General features: G+C 36.6%; 1 protein-coding gene across 13 annotated transcripts in view; it reads right to left on the reverse strand.

Annotated features, from left to right (window-relative positions):
• Positions 1-22,633, reverse strand: part of RALGPS1 (Ral GEF with PH domain and SH3 binding motif 1) — a 136,579-nt gene that overhangs the window by 88,724 nt on the left and 25,222 nt on the right. For 11 of the 13 annotated variants that reach the window (XR_008580012.1, XR_008580010.1, XR_008580011.1 and 8 more), the window contains exons 2-5: positions 15,782-15,898; positions 9,260-9,351; positions 4,923-5,049; positions 1,893-2,000 (exon numbers count right to left, since the gene is read on the reverse strand). Coding sequence is in view for 10 of the 13 variants with exons in the window: in XM_054848797.1 (XP_054704772.1) it covers positions 1,893-2,000; positions 4,923-4,979 (165 nt within the window). In the remaining 3 variants the exon portion in view is untranslated. Of the gene's footprint in view, positions 1-1,892; positions 2,001-4,922; positions 5,050-9,259; positions 9,352-15,781; positions 15,899-17,651; positions 17,675-22,633 lie in introns of those variants that run through there. The other 2 variants (XM_054848798.1, XM_054848799.1) reach the window with 2 other exon arrangements.

Genomic DNA, 22,633 nt, shown 5'->3' on the forward strand with positions numbered 1-22,633 from the left:
CAATAGGTACTTCAATTATACTGTGAGTGTGTAAACCTACAGAGCTTGGAATTTTGTTATTTACATGATTTAATGTGTAAAAGAAAGTGTCAAAGAATGCTTCTTTGGATCTTTCCCCAGCAAAGCTTTTCTGCTGGCCATTTTGTTACACTAAACCCAAAACAGCAAAAACTTGCTAAACCCCTCTCAAAGTGCTCATTTGATTCCACCAGTTAAGAATAACTAGCTATTTAAATATAATTTTAATAAGGTTTCTACTATTAGTATGATTCTTCAGACATCAGCCTAGAAAAGTCAATAAGGCTCATAAAATTTGACAGACATGAAAAAAGTTTCCTTCCGTAAACGGTTAATTTACACTAACTATTCCTTGCTTTTATATTATGCTGAGTCAAAGATTTTGCCACAAAGCCCTAGCCGAACACTCTTAGCAGCAATCCATTTTGTGACTTATACCTCTGAGTAATCTTAGGGTATTTACAAACTCAGATGTCATTAAGACCTCGCTCTGCTCCTAGAAAAACTGCAGTCACAAATGCCTGTTTGCAGCTTCTGGAACGTGTCCTAATAAGATGCACAGAAGAGGCTCCAAAAAGCTGACTGCAATCCATATTAAGTGACATTAATAAAGAAGTTTTCAGCAAGAATTAGTAATCATTTCAACAAGACACAGGTTAAATCAAAATCACCAAAAAGGTTAAAACAAAATTCAGTAGTGACAAGCTGCTGATCTTTTCATTACGTACCTGATTACCACCAGGGAATTTTTCCTCTGCTGCTTCGAAATTGTAAAAAGGAATGCAACACACTAAATTTGGAAGTGACCTTAATTGGCTCCATTCCCTTTCTCTAAATATTTATATCCCATACGCAATCCCATATTCCATAGATCTCTGCCCTGATGCTCAGTGTACTAACTACAGTAAAACCAGACCTGGTGGGTCTTTTCATTCTTCTCAACTGAACTGTTCCAAGTTATTTGAAACAGACCACTACAGTCTTGAGTAACAAGAAATAGTACGTTTAATTTACTGGTTGTTATTATTTACTGAAAAAAGAAATTATTTGCTTCTCTGGATGGAACAGAAGCAGTAAACATTACTTGAGCTGTTAATAAAAAACAAGGATCAGGGTAAACTAATTAAAGGTATTTGTATATTTTCACCTAACAACAGCTCTCCTCTGTGTACTTTGTATGAATGTTAAAAAGCTCATCAGAATTTGTTCCAAAGTGACAAACTTTTAGGAACAATGTAGGCATATCTCCAGGACTTTTTTTGTGAATGACTATTAAACAATCTTACAACGAATGAGGGAAACATCATTTTGGTGCCCAGAATATTAACGAAACCATTGAATTAGGTTCAACAGCAAGTTAACATATAAATTAGAAAATAAGGGGCCAGGCACAAGAACTGTATTGGACTTATGCTGCAGTTCTGCTTTCAGTTTAGTACTGAAAATTTGTTATTAAGGAACGCAAATTGTTTCCTCTCTACAAGCTTCTTCCCTGCTTTTAAGAAACGGCTTTTTCTGAGAAACTGATGTTTCAGCAGAAAAGATGAATATTTGTGGTTTCAATTAGAAAAAAATGAATCAGATTGTGGATAACTGAACATATCTTTAAAGCTACACTAGGGTCTTCAAAAACACTAGAAAACATTCAAATGGCTTTACACAGAAAAACAAATATGCTGTGTCAGGTCAATACTGAATGATTAAATCCCAAGACATATTCATTTTGTTGAAGTTTATATAATCAGAAATTTGTTTTCAAGAACACTAGAAGTTCATTTAAAAGATTTTAAGAAAAAAGTTTTATGTATTTTATAATAACCTGCAAGCCCTGAATATTATACAAGCTTAAATGCAAAAATAACATTTCTACTTACAGCAAACTCCTCAGGAGTTACTTTCAACACATCAAATACAACTGCATCGTAGCTTTTATTGGCATAATCTGAACTTCGCCCTTCCAGAGAATCTGAGCTGCTACTACCCTACAAAGAAAAAATAGTAGGCTTATCTGCAGAATGATGAATTTCATGTCAAATTCAGAAAATAAATATGTGTAAAAATATAAAGAAATTGCAAGAAAATGTAAGAACTTCAAAAAGCTTCAGACAATGAATTATAAAATTTAGTTTAGCACGGTTCACAAATGTTTCCAACTAACTTTCTTCTGCAAAAACTATGGTGATATACAATTTTAGCTCTATAAAATTTCCAGCTTTAGAAAGCCATTTTTAAAATTATAGACTAGATAAAAGAGCTGTCAGACAAAAGGAAACATGTTGGGATTTTGAAGATTCATATTCAATGGAAAATTTTAAATTAAATATGCAAGATAAAGAGTGGGTAGATCCAAATCATGCTGCTCTATCCGTAACGTTATAAAAAAGGAAAAACTGACACATCCTGAAATTTAACCCACTGTTAGCTCCAGGGTACTTTAGAATAGTCCTGTGTCTTGCCTTAAAAATTGGTGCCTTGCCTTCCTTTTGAAGTTTTGCCCGTGGGCTCAGATGCAGGCACCTGTGGCTCGTTTTCCTTTCTTCAGGAATAATGTGATTTCTCAATAACAGCAGCATTATTTTTCTATTTCTTATCTTAAAACTACATAAGGAATAAAAATATATATGTACGTAAAATCTTAACCCCTTACCTCACCGAGGTTATTTGTTTACTCTAAGAACACTGTTGTCAAATCGAAATGTTCTGGCATCTTAACTAACTGTGACATGCAATTCTCACTTAAAACAAACCAGAAGGTGGTGAGATGCTGATTTTTTTTTTTCCCCTACAAAGTATCTGGGGAACTACTCATTAGGAAGTCTGACATTTGTACTGGGCAAACTCAGGAAGAGAATAAAGGGGAATTAATAGAAACACAGATAGGTATGCTGTATCAGGAAATTGCCAAGTTAGTATGGAGAAAGAGAGGCACTGCCACAGTATCTACAGACATGTGGGTAAAGGAACATGATTAAGACAGTCTTGATGGACTTCCAAAAGATTTTTGACATGGTTCCTCCCTCCAAAGACATTAAGGAAACCACGCAGCACTAGCATAGAGACTACCCTTGCAATGATAAATAAATAGTTACAAGACAGTAGTTACAAGCACTGAGAATACATGAATTAGCACTGAAAAGGGACTTCACAAGATTTGGTATGTCTGGAAAAGGAAAAGAGAAAATATATAAGAGTATGAATATGCTCCTTTGGAAATCCACAGTGCACCCAAACATATGCACAATTAGTCTCCACCTTAATGGGGATATCAAAGAACTGGAAAAGTTTCAGAACAAGGCAACAAGGATGATCACAGGTATGGAATGGCTTCTTTACAAAGACAGACTGGCTATGCTAGAAATCTTCAACCTGGAAAAACGGCAGTGGGTTGTGGGAAGGAAGTACAATAACCAACAAAGTGAGAGAAAAGTAGGAATGGCCTCTGCTTCATCTAACACCAGGAGAAGGGGTGACCAGTTAAAATCAGAGATGGATTTCAAATGCGTAAGAGGATACAGGTCTTCAGACAGCATACAGTTAAACTGAAAAACAGCTTGTTATGGGATTCTGTATAAACTAAAAGATTCAGAGAGATGACTAGGTAAGCTTATGGAAGACAAATACACTGAGAGATAGCAAACAGGACCTTCCCCTCAGGAAGTCCCTGGGTTGCAAACATCTGTGGCACCAGTGGGATGTTTCCTGTGCTTGCACTGCTCATGTGCCCTTCTTTCAGGCACTGGACACTATCAGAGGCAGAATAATGAATTAGAAGAATCTTTGGTTTGATCTTGGAGACTTCTTATGCTCTGATCTATGACAGATATTTCTGTTCTGAGAAAACAGTGTGCAAAATTTTTTTTTTTTTTAATTATTTTGAAGAGGACTTTCAAAATTGTGTGTTTGCAAAACCAATTCAAAGTGTCCCCCATCTTGAGAGAATGAAAAACTATTTTTATTAGTCTGAGGGCATTTATACTATGTTTGAGAAAATGATCTTCTGCAGGGCACAACTGTATTACATATTTTTGTTTTGTTGTAAGATTTTTAAGCATCAGCTCACAGCTGATTTGTTTCATGAAAATCAGGACAACTGCTTTGACAGGATCAAGTTGTGTGTGCAAAAGGCACCACTACAATAGAAAAACTTGCTTCATACAGCTCTTCAGCTGTCTTGAGAAATGAAGTAGAATTTTTCAACCACAGAAGAACTTCATCAAAATGTTACCTTTTTAAAAAGCAGAAAGTACCTCCTATCATACATTTAAAATGTGTGCTTTACTGTAGTTGACTTACAATATTTCATCATAATATTACATGAAAGTAAGAAGAAAAAAAAAAAAAACACAGAAAAACTCAGTAGGGTAACTAATTCCCAAGCAGTCCTCATCTGGCTGTCCTGGACCTACAAACACAGGCTGTTAGCTGTGCACAGCAGCACAATGTGCAACTAGGAAGTATTTAGAAACAGCATGACAGAGCCACCTAGTCTCCAAAGGATACAAAGGGTTAAAAATGAACAAAATCTTAGAACACACTTTCTTTACTAGTAGACTAGTAAATTAAAAAAAATTCAACTGGAGTATTTCTGACTGGCTCCATTTATACAGTACATTACATTGCTCTTAACTCATTAATAATAAATGGCTGCTGTAAGTTATGGAGTTACAGATCAAAAATGCTATTTAAAACTAATCTAAATGAGTAATCATCAACAACAACAATTAAAAAATAGGGTTGTGACCACTCAGAATCATGGAGTGTTCTAAAATTGCTCTGTTGTCGAATACCACACCATTTGTAAGAAGGACTGACATGACTGGCAGTGGAAAGGGTTTCTGTGAAAGCTGAAAGAAGCCAAGATTTCCATTTTGATACAGGAGCTAACAAAAACCAAGGAACTGTACCTCTGGAGTGGCAGAGGTGACCATCACATTGGCCATGAGGTCATTCCTTTTATACATGCTCTCCCCAAGATGCAGGAAGTTTCAGCTCATCCAGCACTGGTGAGACAACATGATGAAAACAGAATTCCTGCAAAGCAAATGTACTTGTGTAAATAAATAAAATAAAATAAAATAATCAAACCCAACAATACAAGAGATTTCATTGTTCTTTCTCAGAGAAAAGAACTTCAGAAACGAGATGATCTTAGGAGCTAGATTCTCTTTTCTCTTTCAAGTACTGACTGTGAAGGAGTATAACTGAAGATTGCTAAAGCCATGCCAAATCCTTATCCCCACTTCAAATCAACTCAAGAAATGTAAGGGGAGAAAAAAGTGTATTATTTATCATTTATGTTGAATTAGGTTCTATATGAAGTCCATGCTAGGCAGTATTCATCCAGAAACTGCAGGTTACCATAACATATTTTAAAGTAAGAAATCCAAGCTATTAACTGACTGAAAAAATGGTGCTTCCTTATTTTTCCCTGCTCATCACTTGAATCAGTCTCGTAAGTGGTAATTTAAGTCCCACTGTATCTTTCTAATGCGCAAATCCTATTTGCAGCTGCTGAGGCCTCCATAGTATCTGTACAGACAGGTGCGCCTGAAAGCATTTTATGTCAGGCCCCAACAACAGACATTTTCCAGAGAAGAGAACTGGCCAACATCACCCTTCTCGGTTGGAAGTATGAATCTCAAGGATCTCGGCTAATCCGGCAACAACACTGTCTGAAGTGAGACTTTTTCCAAACTGGATTAAGCAGACAGATGCAGTTCCAAATTGGCTTAGGACTTCACGTATGTAATATACCTTAAGCTTCCTCCAGAAACCAAGTGACTGGACTGCAAAAAATCTGAGTATGCGGTACCACAGAGAAGCTGCCTCTACCCACTTGGATCAAATAATCTGTTCCAGAATTACAAAGTGTTTAATGAAAATGCAGAAATACAAAATGTTCAATAAAAACTAAAAAACAAAACAAAACAAACAAAAACCGCCCCCAAAATCCCAACACAAAACCCACACCCATATTGCAGTTCTGAATTAACAAAACCATCGATCACAACCGTAATACTCGCATCTAAAAGAACCAATCTTGAAATAAAGCACAAATAATTGAGACAGCATATTCCTGAGTATCAAACAAAGTATTAAATATATATAAATATTTATATCTCCCTGATATCATGAAATCAAATTTCATCTTTTTAGATATACGTCAATTATTATCCACTAGAGAATATGCACCATATGGACATAGCTGGATATATAATTCCACAAATCTAATTAAGTTGCATCTCATTCAGAAAAAAAAATCTGTATATAAATAGGTACAACTAAAATTAGAACAACTGACATGATTATAGACTTAATTCAGATAGCAAGGGTACTCATAAAAGAATTACACACACATTTTTAAATAAAATCGCTTACCCAGTGACAACAGATACCTCCAGGCACAAAAACATTCCTTTTGATCAAAACTTTATGTAAGGGGAAGTGAAGAGAATCCTAAGATTTTATTTTCAATTCTACACAGCAAAGACAAGTTTGACCATAAGATTGGCTAATTCAGAAGATTGCTCAGAAGGTTTTTTCATGTCACTTAAAAAGTTGTCACCAATGGATATGCCTGGTACCTCCTTCACACTGGACCTTTGATTATTGCTGCAAAACTTAAGTATTAATTTATTGTTCCTACAGAAGATTGTGTTTGGAGACAAGCATTCTCTGTATTTATCTGAAATGAACTGAAAGTCAGAAACAAACTTCAAATTCTACTCTCAAACACAGCAAAACCAGGATTCACAGAGATACATGTGCATTTTGGGTGTCCATACTACCTGCTAGCTTAACAGGTTAAAGCTGCCCTTTCATTAATGGCCCAACAACAACTAGCATAATGAGACAGTACCTGCCAAAGTCCTTCAGTTAAACGTTCAACGTAACATGTTATGCTTTTACCTTAAACACTGAAAATTTTGTCAGCCAATACATCATAATGATATATTTAAAGTTTATGTACATTGATTCATGAATCAGAGCCGACATAATCTCAAATCTCAGACTACCCTTACGTCATAACCAATCTTACAGGAATACACTAACAAACTCTTAGGACTACAACGAAATGGCTGATTAAGTGAACAAGGGGACAGCTGTGGATGTTTACAAGCCTTACTAAGTTAGTGTTCAACATGATCCATTGCTAACATTCTTTACAGAGAAGGTCTTAGGACAGGATCTGCCTCTCACTTTGTCAGGTGAGCAATGCTTTGCAACATTCAGGTCTGAGAATCCACATGGAACCTGAGGTGAAAGCTTTTTGAGGTGGGCATCAAAAACCTAACGCAGTTCAGACCTGCAGGATTGCGCAGAAGAGACTGCTGAACCCAAACAACTGTCTCATCAAAAGAAAGACCTTTTCCTCCCAAATTAAACAAATGAGTATTATGCCCATGGGGTGAAAACTAAACTACCTCACTATTTCTAATTATTAAACCTAAATCAGCTGCTAGGGACATGTTTAAAATACAGACACCATACAGCCCTGTTTCACTGGCTACTGTTTGAAGAACCGGCAACGTTGCAGAAAGTTTACACGCACTTTAAGCATGCTGCTAGCAGACAGCTAGTAAATTTTTTTCAGATACAGCATGCACATACATAGCAGAACTATTCGTGTGTGTCTCTGCACGTATGTAAGCATATGCACACAGAAAAAGCAAGAACTGCTTACAGAATTACCAAGTCAGATTAAGCTCTCACTCACTTGACATCAAGAAAACAGACAGCATGGTTGCTTCACCATTCCCCTCAGCACACACAGATGAACCCCTTGGCAACCGCTGCCACAGACGACTCCACACGTACTCTTTCAGTAAAATCTGCAGTTGCTCAAATATGCAACTAGGGATACTGCCACATCTCCCTTTGCATCCTCACCCTTTCTCACAACACTCTGATCACACAAACAGGAAAATGCTGGAAAAGCAAGCAGCTGAGAATGAAAATAACCTCTTATTTTACTTCCTTGAGAAAGATGAGGTCTTCACCTCAACTGTCATCCCTACAAGGCCTTACATGACAAACAACAACAACTCTCCCCATGATCTCATGGGCAGGCATGAAACAAATCAGTAACTGCATTTCAAACAATGTCAGAATCTCCTCGGTTAAACTAGTCAAGAAGCAATTTCCTTTATCTTGTTTCCCGATAAAGTTAACTTCTATTTTGAGCAGACTGCAAAGTATTTCTAGGTCTGGAGTTGCTCCTGTTAGTCCTTGGAGATACCGAAGTGGAAAGCAATTTTCATGATGTAAATGCCACATTTTAAAGAAATTACATCAAGACCACAAAAATATTCTCGTCTCCTCCTTCTCCGCCTTTCTGACTAGGCTTTCTAGTGTGCGGGGGCTCAAAAATGCTCTGAAAAGGGAAAGAAAAATCCCATATGTGATCTTGTATCCTGTCCAAGCTCAGTTTTACTCCAAGTTTTAACATTCAATAAACCAAAAAGAGACAAAAGTCCTTTAATATCTGAAAGCCAAAGCACCAACATACTTCTGCCTTTCAATACTCAGTACACAGAAAAAGCTTGCAAGGTTAGATACTTTCATTCTAAGAAGGACCACAAAATGTTTCAAATATCACACAAACATTAAAAATGCAGTTTTTTCCTACGTGCATACGTTTCTCCAAGATTCACATCTATGAAAAAATACTTCTCTCCACACACATTTATTTTGCTGCCTTGAGGAAAGTCATAGGGAGCAATTATCCTTTAAAGTCAAATCCAAGAAAGAGTTTTTATTCTTATGAAATCACCTGGTGATTTGAAGTATTTCCACATCTGCTATCACAAAAGGTATCGCTCTGCAAATTAAGTAACACTGGAGCTACTACTAAGCCTACTGTAACAAAAGGCTGTCAGAAAGATATTTAAAATAATTAATATAAAACCTGCTCCCCCATACTTGCAATATTGCACTCCAACAAGATTAAAAAGAAAGTTTTGAAATTCTGAAAATTATCAAAGGTCCAATATGTTGGCAATAAAAGAGAAAAAGTCACTAAAATGACGTATTTCTTTTCATAGCTTTAGCTTCTTAAAAATTCTTTCAACTTGCTCAGGTTATTCATTAAAATGATGCATTATTCAAACAGTGCTAAAAAAAACAAAACCAAGAAAACACCTTATCTGTTTGTACGGAAGGTTCGCAGGTACATTGCAGTAGATCTCATTCATAGATTGCCAGAAGCAAAGTGGATAAATCAGGATGCAAACATACATACCACCATAGGTTGTCTGTTCTTCTTTGCCAACTTAACAAACCCATTTAGATACAGTTCTCTCTGAAGCAAAAGCGAAGACAGGGCAAGGACAACTAAATTGGAAAACAAAACAAAACCATCACCATCAAAACTGAGCACAAAAGTAACCCCTATAGCCATTATCTTACCAACATTTGTTAAATTTTGTCATATGGCACAGAAGTGACATTCTCTGAAAGCAGAAATACAAATTTTACATTTCTGTTAGTAACATGCATGCGATCCAGTTACAACGACCGTAAATTCATCCTCATTACTAGTTCTCCAACTCACAAGAAAGTCACTGTAAGACTCTTAAAGCACAGGTACCACCTCTGGCCAAGGAAGTCCCTGTGCCCTGATTTCTGATTGCTAGCAGGGCAATCTGGGGAGGTTACTAATTGTTCACACTGCTCTCAGCAAATATGAGAATAACCATGTAAGCAACCACTGATGACCACTGTTCTTATTTTCTTGTTGAAGGAAAAAATATCAAGCTAGACAGCCATTTGATCAGACCTGGTATGGCCATTCTGGGCTCCAAAAGTTAACTGTCTTAGCTGATTTCAAACCCCATTTACTTAATTACTTTCATTAGTTCATTACGGTTTTCCTAATATCACTGACTCATGAGCGGACAGTTGCAGCATGCTTTTAAGAAAACATACTTTGGTATTCTACCAAAAGATAACTGTTCTTTCTTAAGCTTAAATTAGCTGCACAACTGGTTCAGTGAAGACAATTAAAGAGCACTAGGGCCCTGTTTGGGCACTGATAAACTTGGCTGGAATCAACAAAAATTACCAGTTGGTTTTGGGTTGTTTGTTTGTTTCTTTTTTTTAAATAAATTTAGAATAGAATAGTTCCAGTTGGAAGGTACCTACAATGATCATCTGTTCCAACTGCCTGACCAAAAGTTAAAGCATGGTATTAAGGGCATTGTGCAAATGCCTCTTAAACACTGACAGGCTTGGGGCATCCACCACCTCTCTAGGAAGCCTGTTCCAGGCTTTGACCGCTGTTTGCAGAAGGTAAGCCATCAGTGAATGACATCAGCATGATTAGGCCATGCCTGTTCCAGTGTTTGACCACCCTCTCGGTAAAAAAATGCTTCATAACATCTAGTCTGAACCTCCCTTGACTCAATGTTGGAACCATTCCCACATGTCCTGTCCCTGGATCCCAGGAAGAAGAGCTCAGCACCTCTCTCCACATCCTCTCCTCAGGAAGCTTCAGAGAGCAATGAGGTTGCCCCTCAGCCCCCTTTTATCCTTAACAGACAAATCCAGAATCCTGAGCCGCTCTTCAGAGGACATGCCTTCCAGAATTTGATATCAAACATCAGAATGGTTAGCTGTCGTTGATGAAGATAAGGGAATGAAGAATCATGAAAGAATCTTGCTTCCTACCTCCAGCAAGATCAACAATATACTACTCCACTTCATTGTTAATTGCCACAACCTAAGGACACATTTACAACAGATCATATAGAGCTCCATACTCAATTCTGAACTGTTTTTTATCATTGCACTCATTTTCCTCTTTCTTCATTCCAAAACTATTCCTCCAGATGTTCATCATTAGAATGTTTCTTTCCTTGATGAACCATGAATAAACTCATATTCAGATGCTGTGGGCGGAGAGTAGAAATGAGAATATGTTAGCACAGTTAATGTACTGGAAGAGGAAAATGGGACTGTATTACGAAAACAGGATGAAACAATAATGTGGTTATACTTGCGCCCCTGTACTTGCACTCAGCCACTGATGTGAAACTTAAATCACCATCTACATCACATCCAGCATCAGCCCAGAGGCTCGTAAGGGATGGGGGGGAAGTCCCATCTTTTTGTGTTATTGCAAAATAAACAGAAAAAGGCAATTAGCATTATCTAAAACCACATGTTGTTTGTTCTCCATATATATTTACATACCTAGAGAAAAGTTAACGCAAACCTCAGAAGCACTGAGCAACAGCGGTGTAAAACCATTTTATTCCTGACACCATCCCCTCCCAAAAGTTTAGTACATTCAAATGCCACGCCATACCTTCCCTTTCCTGAGTGCCCCTGTCCAGTCAAGTATCACCTCTCAAACCCCATTTCTCATCCCCTCACATACAATTTCTAAAAAGTGGAGAGGAAAGGGACCACATCTCCTATAGTAAAGGCAGAAATGATCCATGTGAACCCTACTTCCTTCAGAAAACAGTAACCTGTTGTGTGCCATTCTAAGCCCTTTCATGGCACACAATGCACGCATGAACGAGACAACAGTTGAATTGTCTAAATAGCCACAATGCTTTATATGAAAAAGCTATTTTCATTTCAAAAGTCCTTTTGAAATAATTCAACATTAGACTTTGGTGGCCATTTTGTACGCCATGAAAAACTCTAAAGAATTCAAAAGCCTGGATTTAAATAATAATTGCCTACTAACAGATTAGTAAGAAAAAAGCAATTAGGTTATGTGAGATTAAAAAGCCATTACATTTATATGACTAAAGAGCCTCCTAAACGAAAACTGTCTTGTGCATTTTCAGCATCGATTTCACTGGAAAGTCCCTAATATATTTCATTATGCTTTAGGCAACAGTACCACCTATAGATAAAATACGCCATGAACAATTTACCAGTTTCGTGCACATTCTTTCCTGAGAAACTTCTTACTATAGTTAATGAATAATAAGGAAAATGTAATGGAAATAACATTTATAATTTAGTATATAAATCCCTATATTGGGCTGTGACAAGATCCAATGACAATACACCTTTTGAAGGGAAACAGCACTCCAAAGCTTAGTGCAGCAACTTATGCCAGTCACTGTTATACTACCAGCACAAATACAGAAGTTGACCAGAACTAGCAAAGTAAGTGCGTCCAGAACGAGGATCGCTAGAACTCTCAATCTTCAATAGATTGAAAGAGGATTTTAAGCAAAACCACTATAAACATTGTTAAGGGTCTGTGGATTAACTACGTGTAAACCCCACTGACACGCATCGTTCCTGAGCAAACAGGCTAAAAAACTGATTCTTGCAACATCTCTCAATAGCTGCCAATGAATCAAGTCTAACTCATGAAAAAGCAGATTCATTGCCTCAGCTCTCCTACTTCCACCCCTCTAGTGCATGTACACTTAAATGAGTTCTATCACGAGGAGAGAACAGCCGCTGCGATGAGTTTAAGAAATAACTTCAGAATCCAGGTCCCGAACTCTTTGGGTTTTATGAGTTATAACTAACAGTAGGTTAAAAACAACATCCAAAGCTCAGGTCATACTTTTATTATATGTTTTACTTGACTACTCACATGTTACACTAGACTGCCAAAGATTCTTTTGTCATAGCAGAGTTGCCCTACAACAGCCCAAATCCTGGATTTTCAAAATAACTTACTGTCCTAGGGCAACCTGGGTACAAAGAAATCTGTGGCAATCACTGCACCAAAAAGGTACGCTGACATTCCACAAGTTGAATAAAAATAAGGTCTTATTGTTTTTCAAAATTATAATGAATGCAAAGTCTCAGTCTTATAGTTTAAGAGCTGTATGCACAATCTCATAATGAAAAGCTCTTCATAATGCTCCTAAACTATCAAAATTTATTTCAAAATTATTAAATATCTCACAGGATCCTTAGTTGCTAAAACCCTGGAAGAGCAGGAGGCTGACAATGCAGGCTTGAATGTGTGATGCTATTTTTATCCTGAGTATGTCCCATATCTTTACTATATCCACTGATAACTGAGTTCAATCTAATGACTGTTCATTGTATTTACAAGTTAACTATTAAGTGTTGTGCTCTCTCCATTCTGTTCCCTACCATCATTAATGCATCAAATAGTAAAGTAATGATATGATCAACACTACTTGTATAAGCAAAAGAAACATAATAAAGTGACATTCTACTTAGAAAAATCTCAGGCTGGATACCTGAACAAATTAAGACAAGAAATACAGTGCAGATTTCTAATAATTATAAACCATTTGAAGAACTTTGCATAGACTGTGAATTTTTACCCATGTCTAGAAATCTTTACATCAAGGTTGGATTTTATTTATTTATTTACATAAAACCACAAAACAATCCCCTACAAGAAGACTGAATGAGAATTCAAGGAAGTTTTATGATATACAGTATAGAAGACATCAGTGATTATCACCAGAGTCCTCTCTCGTTTTCATGATCTATTAATTAATACAGGACACATATCAACAAAAGCTTTAATGCTGAAAATCACTTTCTTGAGCAACAGAAACTACTGAGTACACAACTATACTTTGCCAAGTTCCACCAGCACTGACAAAATGAAATCAAAGCCCAGATGCTGCAGTAAACATCCATAAGAAAAGCGGGAACCAGTAAATAGTCTGTTAATTTGTCATACAGACAAGGATTTGCTGGGAAATGGCAAGGTGACCTACACCCTCCCTTTAGTTTGCCTGATGTGAAGCTCCCATACCACAGTGTTGCAGATACTCCTCCCCAAGTTAGAACAAAGCTGTGTTATGGTAAGTTATTGGCATCTGGAGTGTATTTTCTGCTTCTGCAAGCCGAGCTTTCCATTTTCATTGTGAAACCAACAAAAACGCCTCCCAAATAAAGCAGTAATTTCTAGTCAAACACTGCATTCCGATTGAAATTTCTCAGCAAAACCAGCTGAAGTTTTATATTAGTACCAGTCTCAAGATTAGAAGATACCCTGCCTGTCACACTAAACATCATTAACATATTTTGAAACAGTATATAAACAATATATTATAGAGAGGAACTAGTAAGGACTAGTATTTGCAATATTTGCTACAAAGGCATAACAACCTTTGCGGCTTCCCAGTGTTCCATTAATAATAAGCTGGTTTTGTGTTCAAATGTTAGAAGTCAGCAGGAATATCTCACATGTTCTACTATAAATGGGGGAGAAAAAAAATGTTGCATTTCTTAAATGAAGAACAATGACTATAAGGTACTGCAAAAAAAGAAATCTAGCATCCTTTGCTGCCACCTGGAATCTCTCATTCTGCGTCAACCATAAAAACCTGTGGACTCTCCTCTCCAAATCTTTAATCAAGTTTTAGAACACTTCAAAGTCTTCGACGTTCCACTAGGTGGCAGTGACTCTTAACTTATTGCAGGCTTGTTTTCAAAACCTCTTAAATCTTTTGTTTTAATATGTAATCATAACTCAGAAAAGATTATGTACTCATCTTTGATAGACTAAGAAACGAAAATGGAATAAAGTGCTTTCTAGGTTTCAGATTTTTTACGCAATTACTCTGAGAACCTATTTTACAGCAGCCCTTAGAAAAATAATGGAAATGGAGAAAGTGTCACAACTTGGTTGATGCGAAGTCTAATCCAATGTAGATATAGAAACAGATATAGAAATGCACATTCTAAAATTTTAAAGTATTGGGTGCATGAATCTGAATGCTTTATGCGTACAGGTCCCAGAGCTGATAATTCAGTTAGGTAAGACACTTCTCAAGAGCATCAGACTACCACTTTAAATTGTCTCAGGCTTCCTCTAGGCTTTGACAGTAAATCTAGCATAGAGATCTACCCCATGATCTCAGAAGACTGGTTTAAAATGGTCTGGAAGCAATCCTCATTCCCACAGACAACTTGACTGTGATACACACATCAATTCAAGCAGGCTATCAGACCAGATTCTCCAATCTAGTCTCCCACTGACACCTTTTAGAAGTAATGTCCTTGAAAAGCTGATCTTACTTTCCTGGACCAGTAAAAGAACACTATATCGTTATTTCAGTGGCTGCTTCTTTCCCATAATGCAGCTGGGGAGTTTTGCTGTGATGTATTACGTTATCTTAATTCAGACTACATACAGTTGATATTCTGCAGGAGTCACCCTTACACAAGCAGCTCATGGAGGCTGCCTGTTGGCACTTGAGGAAAAAGAAAAATCAACTTTTAACACTATGTTAACTGGCAACTACTTCATGTAAACGAAACATGAACACAAGCTCCATCTTAGCAAATTCTAAGAAACTGAAAGACTACTATATAAAATGAAGAAAAAAGGGAGAAAGCACTGCTGTATAATGTTGAAGGGAACAAAGTGAAAAATATTTCTAGGTTAGCAACAGTAACTACAAAAGCAATACTTAACAAAGAACAAGTAATAAATAAAAAACCCCACAGGTTAAGAACCCAGTACCATCTTGATCCACATCAACACAGAGCTGCAGCTCTCCCTCCAGCAGAAGTCCTCCCTCAAAAGCTACTACCCTTCAAGCAAGTCTGCTCACTTGCATTGGCTAGAAGAACAAGATACATGTTTAGCAGAGATATACTTTAGGGGAATCTCAATAAAACATTCACAGGAAAAGAAAAATATATTTGCTGTATTACAGTGTAATACTATCATGACTCTAGGTTCTCTAAACAGAAGAGAACTGACAGACACTTCTGTAATCTTTAGTATAAAACATAAGTGAAAACAGGAAAATGCCTGCTACTTTAATTACAGTTGCATACTTACAATGGAATAAGGTAGTTCTGCACTCAACCCATTTTGCTGAACACCTCCATCAGTCGGTTGTTGGGTCTAGCTCTGGCTATTCAGCAGGTTTATCTCTTGTTTAAAAGCATGACATTCCTGTAAATTAACAAGAAACAGGATTATGGTGACTTTCATTACATAACTCAGTTCTTCTCAAACTGTACATTCCTTACCTGAAAGATGCACTCTGGTATTTTTATTCTAAGCTCTGCCACACAGCTTTGATGGCTAGTTCCCCATTCTAGTTTCATTGGTATGTGACAAATTCCAAGACTCAAAAGAACTAAAGAACACATCATAGAGGGAAGAGCAACATATTAGGAATTTCATAACTAACTATTCTCCAAATATGTACCTGTAACTCTTCCTCACTCTCAATCAACACAAGGTCCAAGCTGATACAGGTGCAGCTATTGGTTTTAATCACTTCTTTCAAGGTGCTTTACAAATGGTAAATGCCACTCATTCTCACTTTGTTTTCCTCAGGATTTAACCAAACAAAGCAGAATGGACACAAAACAAATACAATCATTCTTTCTCTGTATCAGCAAATTAAGCACCACAGCTCTTCCACCAAACATGATCAGCAACAAACCTGAGAAAAAACTGTTTATGTAACTTGCTCAGGTGGTATTTAGACACAGCCCTTCCGTTTTCTCCTCTTTTGCCTTATACCAACTTTTATAACAGTCAATATTTAAGAAAATTACACATGAAATGAGAAGAAAATAATCTCAAAAATAAAATACTTTCATGTGGAAACCGACATGAAAATTCCATTAAAGCCCATGTTGTGTTGATAAAGTTGAAAATCACTGCAAATCACATGGTGTTACTACTGTGCCTCTACTACAGTCCATATTCTCCTACTGTTAAGGAGCCTCCACTTACAAAAAAGTGTATCTTCTAGTCTTTAAATACATGTAATTCCTACGGGCATCAAAGCAAGCTAGCTTTTGCTGGGAAAGTAGTATTCTTCATACACTCAAAACTCATCCAAACTCCGAGTACATATACAGCAGACACTCCCTGCATGAGCAAATGATCCTAATTCATAAAAGAATCAAAATGACAAGTTACAAATGAGTTGGCATCCACTTAAATATTTCAACCAAAATTACAGACATAATGCATTTTCACAACCCATCTCAGATTTGTTGAACAAATTTGTTCCCTGGCAATTAAGTTTTTGTTTTGTGTATCTGTGTGTGCCCTCTATTCTGTCTACTTCTTTCACTCTGAATGGCTTTGAAAACTAACTTTCCAAGTGAAATTTTCATACGTCTGAAAAAAAATTGCCTTTGCAAACTGTGTGCTGGCAGTCTCCAGTGTATCTGAACTTTTCAATTAGGCAGCATTAATTCTTCCTGTTTCTTCACCTCCCCCGTGCTGTTAACAGTCAAAGGTCATTTGGTATTGAAGACAGACATCAAGTAAGCAGACAGAATTTATCAAGAACAGATACACACACCACCTGATGTCAGCAAACAGAAGTCCATGAAAACATTAACAAACAGGGAAAAAAAGAGCCTCTTGTTGGAAAAAAAAATCATCAATATTTTGAATTCTGTATTAAAGAAGACCTCTGCATCTCACCACAAATTAACTGAATAACTTTTAACAAGACTAACAGTCATTCAAGTTGAAGTATGTGTTTCACACAACAAACCCAGTAAAAAGATTTTTTTACAATAATCCAGTTATCCACTATAGTTGAAAAGTTTTGAGCCAAGGAAAATATTTAGGACTACGTATAATGAAGGAATGACAGCAATCAGAAAAAAACTATAAAAATTAGATAATCTCAAACGTCATCCTAGGTAACTGTAAAATAGTACAAAATCCTTACATTTCATATTATTTGCTAAAGGAGCTACTAAAGCTTCCATTAACCTTCCATCTTCCTCAATTTCTTTGGTGCAACATGTTTCTGTAAGAGAGTATCTAAATGTTTATTCTGGAGAAGTTTCTGCAAAATAGGAAATTGCTTTCAGATCCAAACGTGAAAAAACAAACACCTTTTTTTAATACTTAAACTACTTTACCTTCTTAGTTAAAAATACTTGTACTTAAGAGATGCAATACTTCTGAGTATCTATTTCTGACTGCTTATGAAATCAACAGATGTAGTTAAAAAAAATAATTGAAAGCAGCATAGTTTAACTGTGTTATTTAAGCAGCCTTCCTTCCTTTGGTAAGGGATCAGCTATGCTTTGCTAAAACATGGAAGTAGAGTCTACGTTAACATACCAGTTGCAGAATTTTTTATTCAACATTTAAAGTCTGAAAACACTAATTGGTATTAAAAAAAAAATACCTAAACCTTTCCACTCTTCATTTTCTATCACATGAAGATGGCATTTACAAGATAAACCTAAAGATAGTAAAGTAATATTAAACCAAGCATTAGTCTGTTGAAATGAGAGAATTTTCCTGAAAGCCATCCTAATGTCATTTCAGAAAACAAATCTGGCTGTAGACTGTATCTAGCATTTTGCTTAGGAAACAGAATATATATGACTTAAAGGCCAAGTGAAAGTTAGGCTTTCGTTGACAAAAAAAAAATAAGATAGCTCACAGGCTAGAGGAGAGACTGAGGGAACTGGGTTTGTTAATCTTAAAATTGCTATCCTAAGGACTGATCTTGTTGCTGGCTTTAACTGTCTAATGGGAAATTACAAAAAAGATGGAACCAGATTTTTCTCCAAGGCAAGCAATGAAAAGACAAGAGGCAAAAGAGACAAGTCACAGGAAGGGAAATCCCAGTCCTGCATCAGGAAAAAAAATATGCACAATGAAAACGCTTAGGCATTGGAATAAGTTGCCCAGAGAGGTTATGGAATCTCAAAATTCAAAACTCGGGAAAATGCTGAGCAACCTGTTCTAAATTTGGACTAGATTTTCTTTGGAGATTCCTCCCAATTTATGTTATTCTATGACTAGAATAATTCCTTGTTCTAAAAGCTGTGTGTTTTCCTTGACATCGTTTTCAGTTCACGCTAGAGTCTGTCAATACCTAAGCATACTGTTCCATATCCCGCCCTAAATGTCTTACATTAAATTTTGCATAGTTGTTCAAGAAATGTTTGGACAATGCTTATATATATAGGGTTTAACTTTTAGGTTGTCCTGTGTGGAGTCAGGAGTTGGGACTCGACCCTTGTGGGTACCTTCCAACGCAGGATATTCTATGATTCGTTACATCGCTATTATGTCTAAACTTCTACTCACAACACTTTAAGCTGTAAGAAGTCATTAAAATCACTTAGTCTGATCGTCAGGTTAAATTTCACCCGGTTGTATGTGTGTTGGCCTCAAAAGTTTCTCTTAAAATGAAGACAGGCTGATGTTCCTGAAATAGAACAGAGAGATCTGAAGTCTCCTGTCTTCTTGCTCCAGAACTGCATCCTAATTTCTTAATTAAAGTGTTTTGGCTTCGGTTTCATTTGTTTGTACTCTGAACATAACAGCAGCTGTACCAGGAGAACCTAACCATCTGTGTAGCACAGCTTCCAAACTCCACACTGGTTCATAGGTAGAACATACCCAAAACCAGAAGATGAGGGGAACAATGTAGCACTACTTCCTCAAAATATTTTTACCAGTCTATCATGATTTGCAGTTCAGGGACTTCCTAAGTCACAGATAAAAGTCTTCACACCTAATACTCCCTCTAGATTACCCTCTTAGAAACGTATCCAGTTGCTTTGCAAATATACAAAGGTTTTGGGGCTTTTTTCTGCAAATCTTGCAGCATCTACAACATATTCTAATGAGAAGTTCTGCAGCTTGTGAGAAAATTCATGTTTTTATGAAACATGTCCACTCCTGAAGCTAGCTTTTGTTAGTCTTATTTTATGCCCTCTGGTTCTTGCATCAAAGATGACAAGTAAAAAAACAATCTTTCCTGTTTACCTTGGCAATTCCTGATGTTAGAAAGATACCATACCCTCTCTCAGACATCTCTTGTAGGCTGAGGGCTCCCAGTCAAGCTACAGCTTACTCCTTGTAAGTCAATCACATCCTGCAGTTCAGCCCCACTGCCCCTCGCCACAGCTTCTCTGATTTTCCCACACACTTCTGAGGATGGGGATAGAATACCACACTTGAGATATACACCCACTGTATACTTGTTCTTTGGTCTTCTCATACAAATCCCTACCACTAACACTTTTCTGATCACTTTGATGTTCACATAGAAACCTCTCTTGCCTATCTTGAAGAGCCTGACTGCAGCAAACATTTCTCCTCTGTGTTCAGGACCCTGCTTGATCCTGTGTTTAATCAATTAGCCCGATCCTGCTCTTTAAGTCTCTCCTCGCAAATTCTTAAAACATTTTTACTGCTAATTTTGAGGCACTTAGAACTTTTACCTTCTTTTTTTAACATGAGGAATACCAAAACTGTGCATTATAATCTAGTATCATTTTTACCAAATACTTTAGAACTTAAAATCTTCTTCCTAATTCTGTTCGCTACTTCCTCGTTTATTTGAGAATTAATCCTTTTTTCCTTCTCATTGCTTTGCTTACCTATTTTGACTACCTGCATCATTTGCAGAATGTCTGCCCCTCAAAACACACTCCCTTGTACTTTAAATGAAGCCTACAGTTCCTTTTCTTCAATACAGAAATCTGTTTGACCTTAACACAAATTCTACTGAAATACATAGCATGTCCAGTGGTCTACTTCGCCCTGTTCAGTTTGACTATCTTAACTGTTCACGTTTTTAACAAGTTATGTCATTTACAAATGTTAACCATGCCATTCAAAAATTTATTGCACTGATGAAGTTGTGCACTGCCAGACCTAGTGCAACTCCCTGTAGATGTGTTCTTCTTAAAAAATGGTTCTTTCATAAGCAGCTAGTACTGATCTATTGGACAGACAGTAAACCACTTGCTTATTGCACGTTACTAAAATGATAATATGTTGTTATTTTTTTAAACCTGAGTATCACACATTATTAGACTGCTTGATTAGGTAAACATATTTATAGTTTTTACTTGGTTACCTTGGCCAATTCAACCTACGTTGCATACAAGAACAAAGTTAGGTTTGCTTAGCAAGACAAATTTCTCACAGAACCACGTTGCCTAACTGCCCCAATATTTCTGTTCTTCAACATATTATTAAATAAAGCCCATCCTATTCTTCCCTACTATTTTGTTTGATATGGATATCTAAGGTAACATTATGGAATAAGCTTCATGGAGCACTTGCCTTTCGTTAGCTGAACACTAGAATTCTCAGTCTTCACAATCAGGACTGGCAGGCCAGAGATCTCAACTTGCATCTAGTAATTTAAGAAGAAATCTGGTTCTCAGACTTTTAAATTGTTTATCCTCAGGAGATACTGACATTTATTAACCAGAAAATATTTAGTAGTCCTTATCTGATAGAACATCCGGTTTCTTACCAGAAGAAAAAAAACCCCTATTATACAGACACTAATGTTTTTCCCAAATTTGCCTATCAATACACAAACATACTGCTAGGCTTCCTCCAGAGTAGGTACCAATTCTTCCTTCCAGTCCTGAGCTCTAGTAAGTACAACTGGCTCCAAACCCTTTGGTCACTTATTCCATCTATGGTACTTCAAAAATTCCAATTTATACAATTGTTACCTAGTTCTCCTACTCCCATTTTTATACATTCATTTTTGCTTCTAAGTACCTCCATTTTGAAACTAAGTCATTTTGAGCTGCTGCTGAAAAGTGTTACTCTTCTCAAGCACCACAGGAATGGAATGCATGATTTTTGAATGGGACGATCTCTCTGTTGAATCCACCCCACCATTCCATATGCGCTAATACCCCAAGTATGATGAAAAATGGGAGCAAAAATTTGCAGAATGAAAGTCTTAGACAGAGAAATATTGTTGAAAATTTAAGTTTAATTAAAAAAAAAAAACCAACAAAAAAACCCCATGCACCATAGTTTTTGGCAGTTTAGAAAAATGAGCTTTCCCTGACTGTCAATACAACATATTACTTTAACTAAAGACAACTGAAAAACTAAAAATAAATACAAATTAGTTTCACCATTGTTAGTCGCAGAAAACACTGAATGGGATAGAAAATACAGCGAATATGGCCATTTAAAGACTTTTTTTTTTTAAAGAGTAAGTTTCTCAGTCTCATAGTCCAACAAAAGCTGTGCTTCCTATATGCTTGCTTTAAAGATATTTTACATTGGTGTAAGTGACACATTAAAATATCTTTCATTTTCTAAAATGCTCATTAGTATCCACATGTAAAGTTTGATTACAAAATGCTAAGAACCTGGAAATAAAGTTTACATAGAACAAAAAGCAACGGTCATAAATACTGCCTTGATTTCTAGAAGTCGCCCCTTTACTAAAATAAGGTAAATAAACAGAAAAAAATAATAAAGTAACGTGGTTAAAATATGAGTTTTTCTAATATTTTTCTTCAAACTGGTGCTACACCATGCAGGATGGACAACTTACAGAAAATGAATAAACAAGCACGCATAGTTCTGTCCTTATTTAAACACCCTTCCTGTCCTCACGCATCAAGAGTAACTAGCAGGCACAGCATGAACGTTCAACAAGAAAACAAATCTGACTTTAAAAGCATCTGTTGGAGATAAAAGGCATAGATTGCTACATTTAACTGTAAGGTCTTCAAGGCAAGGAATATCTTTCGACATCATAAGAGGGATCAACCCAGATTTATTTTTTTTTCAATAATAAATAAGACAAGAGACTACATATGCTCCATTTTCTTGGGTTCTGAACAACAGACTACTGGCAAAAGGCATGCCACGGTTCTGCAAATGAGAATTTCAACAACGGTTCCTTCTCCG

Source organism: Grus americana, chromosome 20, assembly GCF_028858705.1.
Source record: "Grus americana isolate bGruAme1 chromosome 20, bGruAme1.mat, whole genome shotgun sequence".
NCBI classification, from domain to species: Eukaryota; Metazoa; Chordata; class Aves; order Gruiformes; family Gruidae; genus Grus; species Grus americana.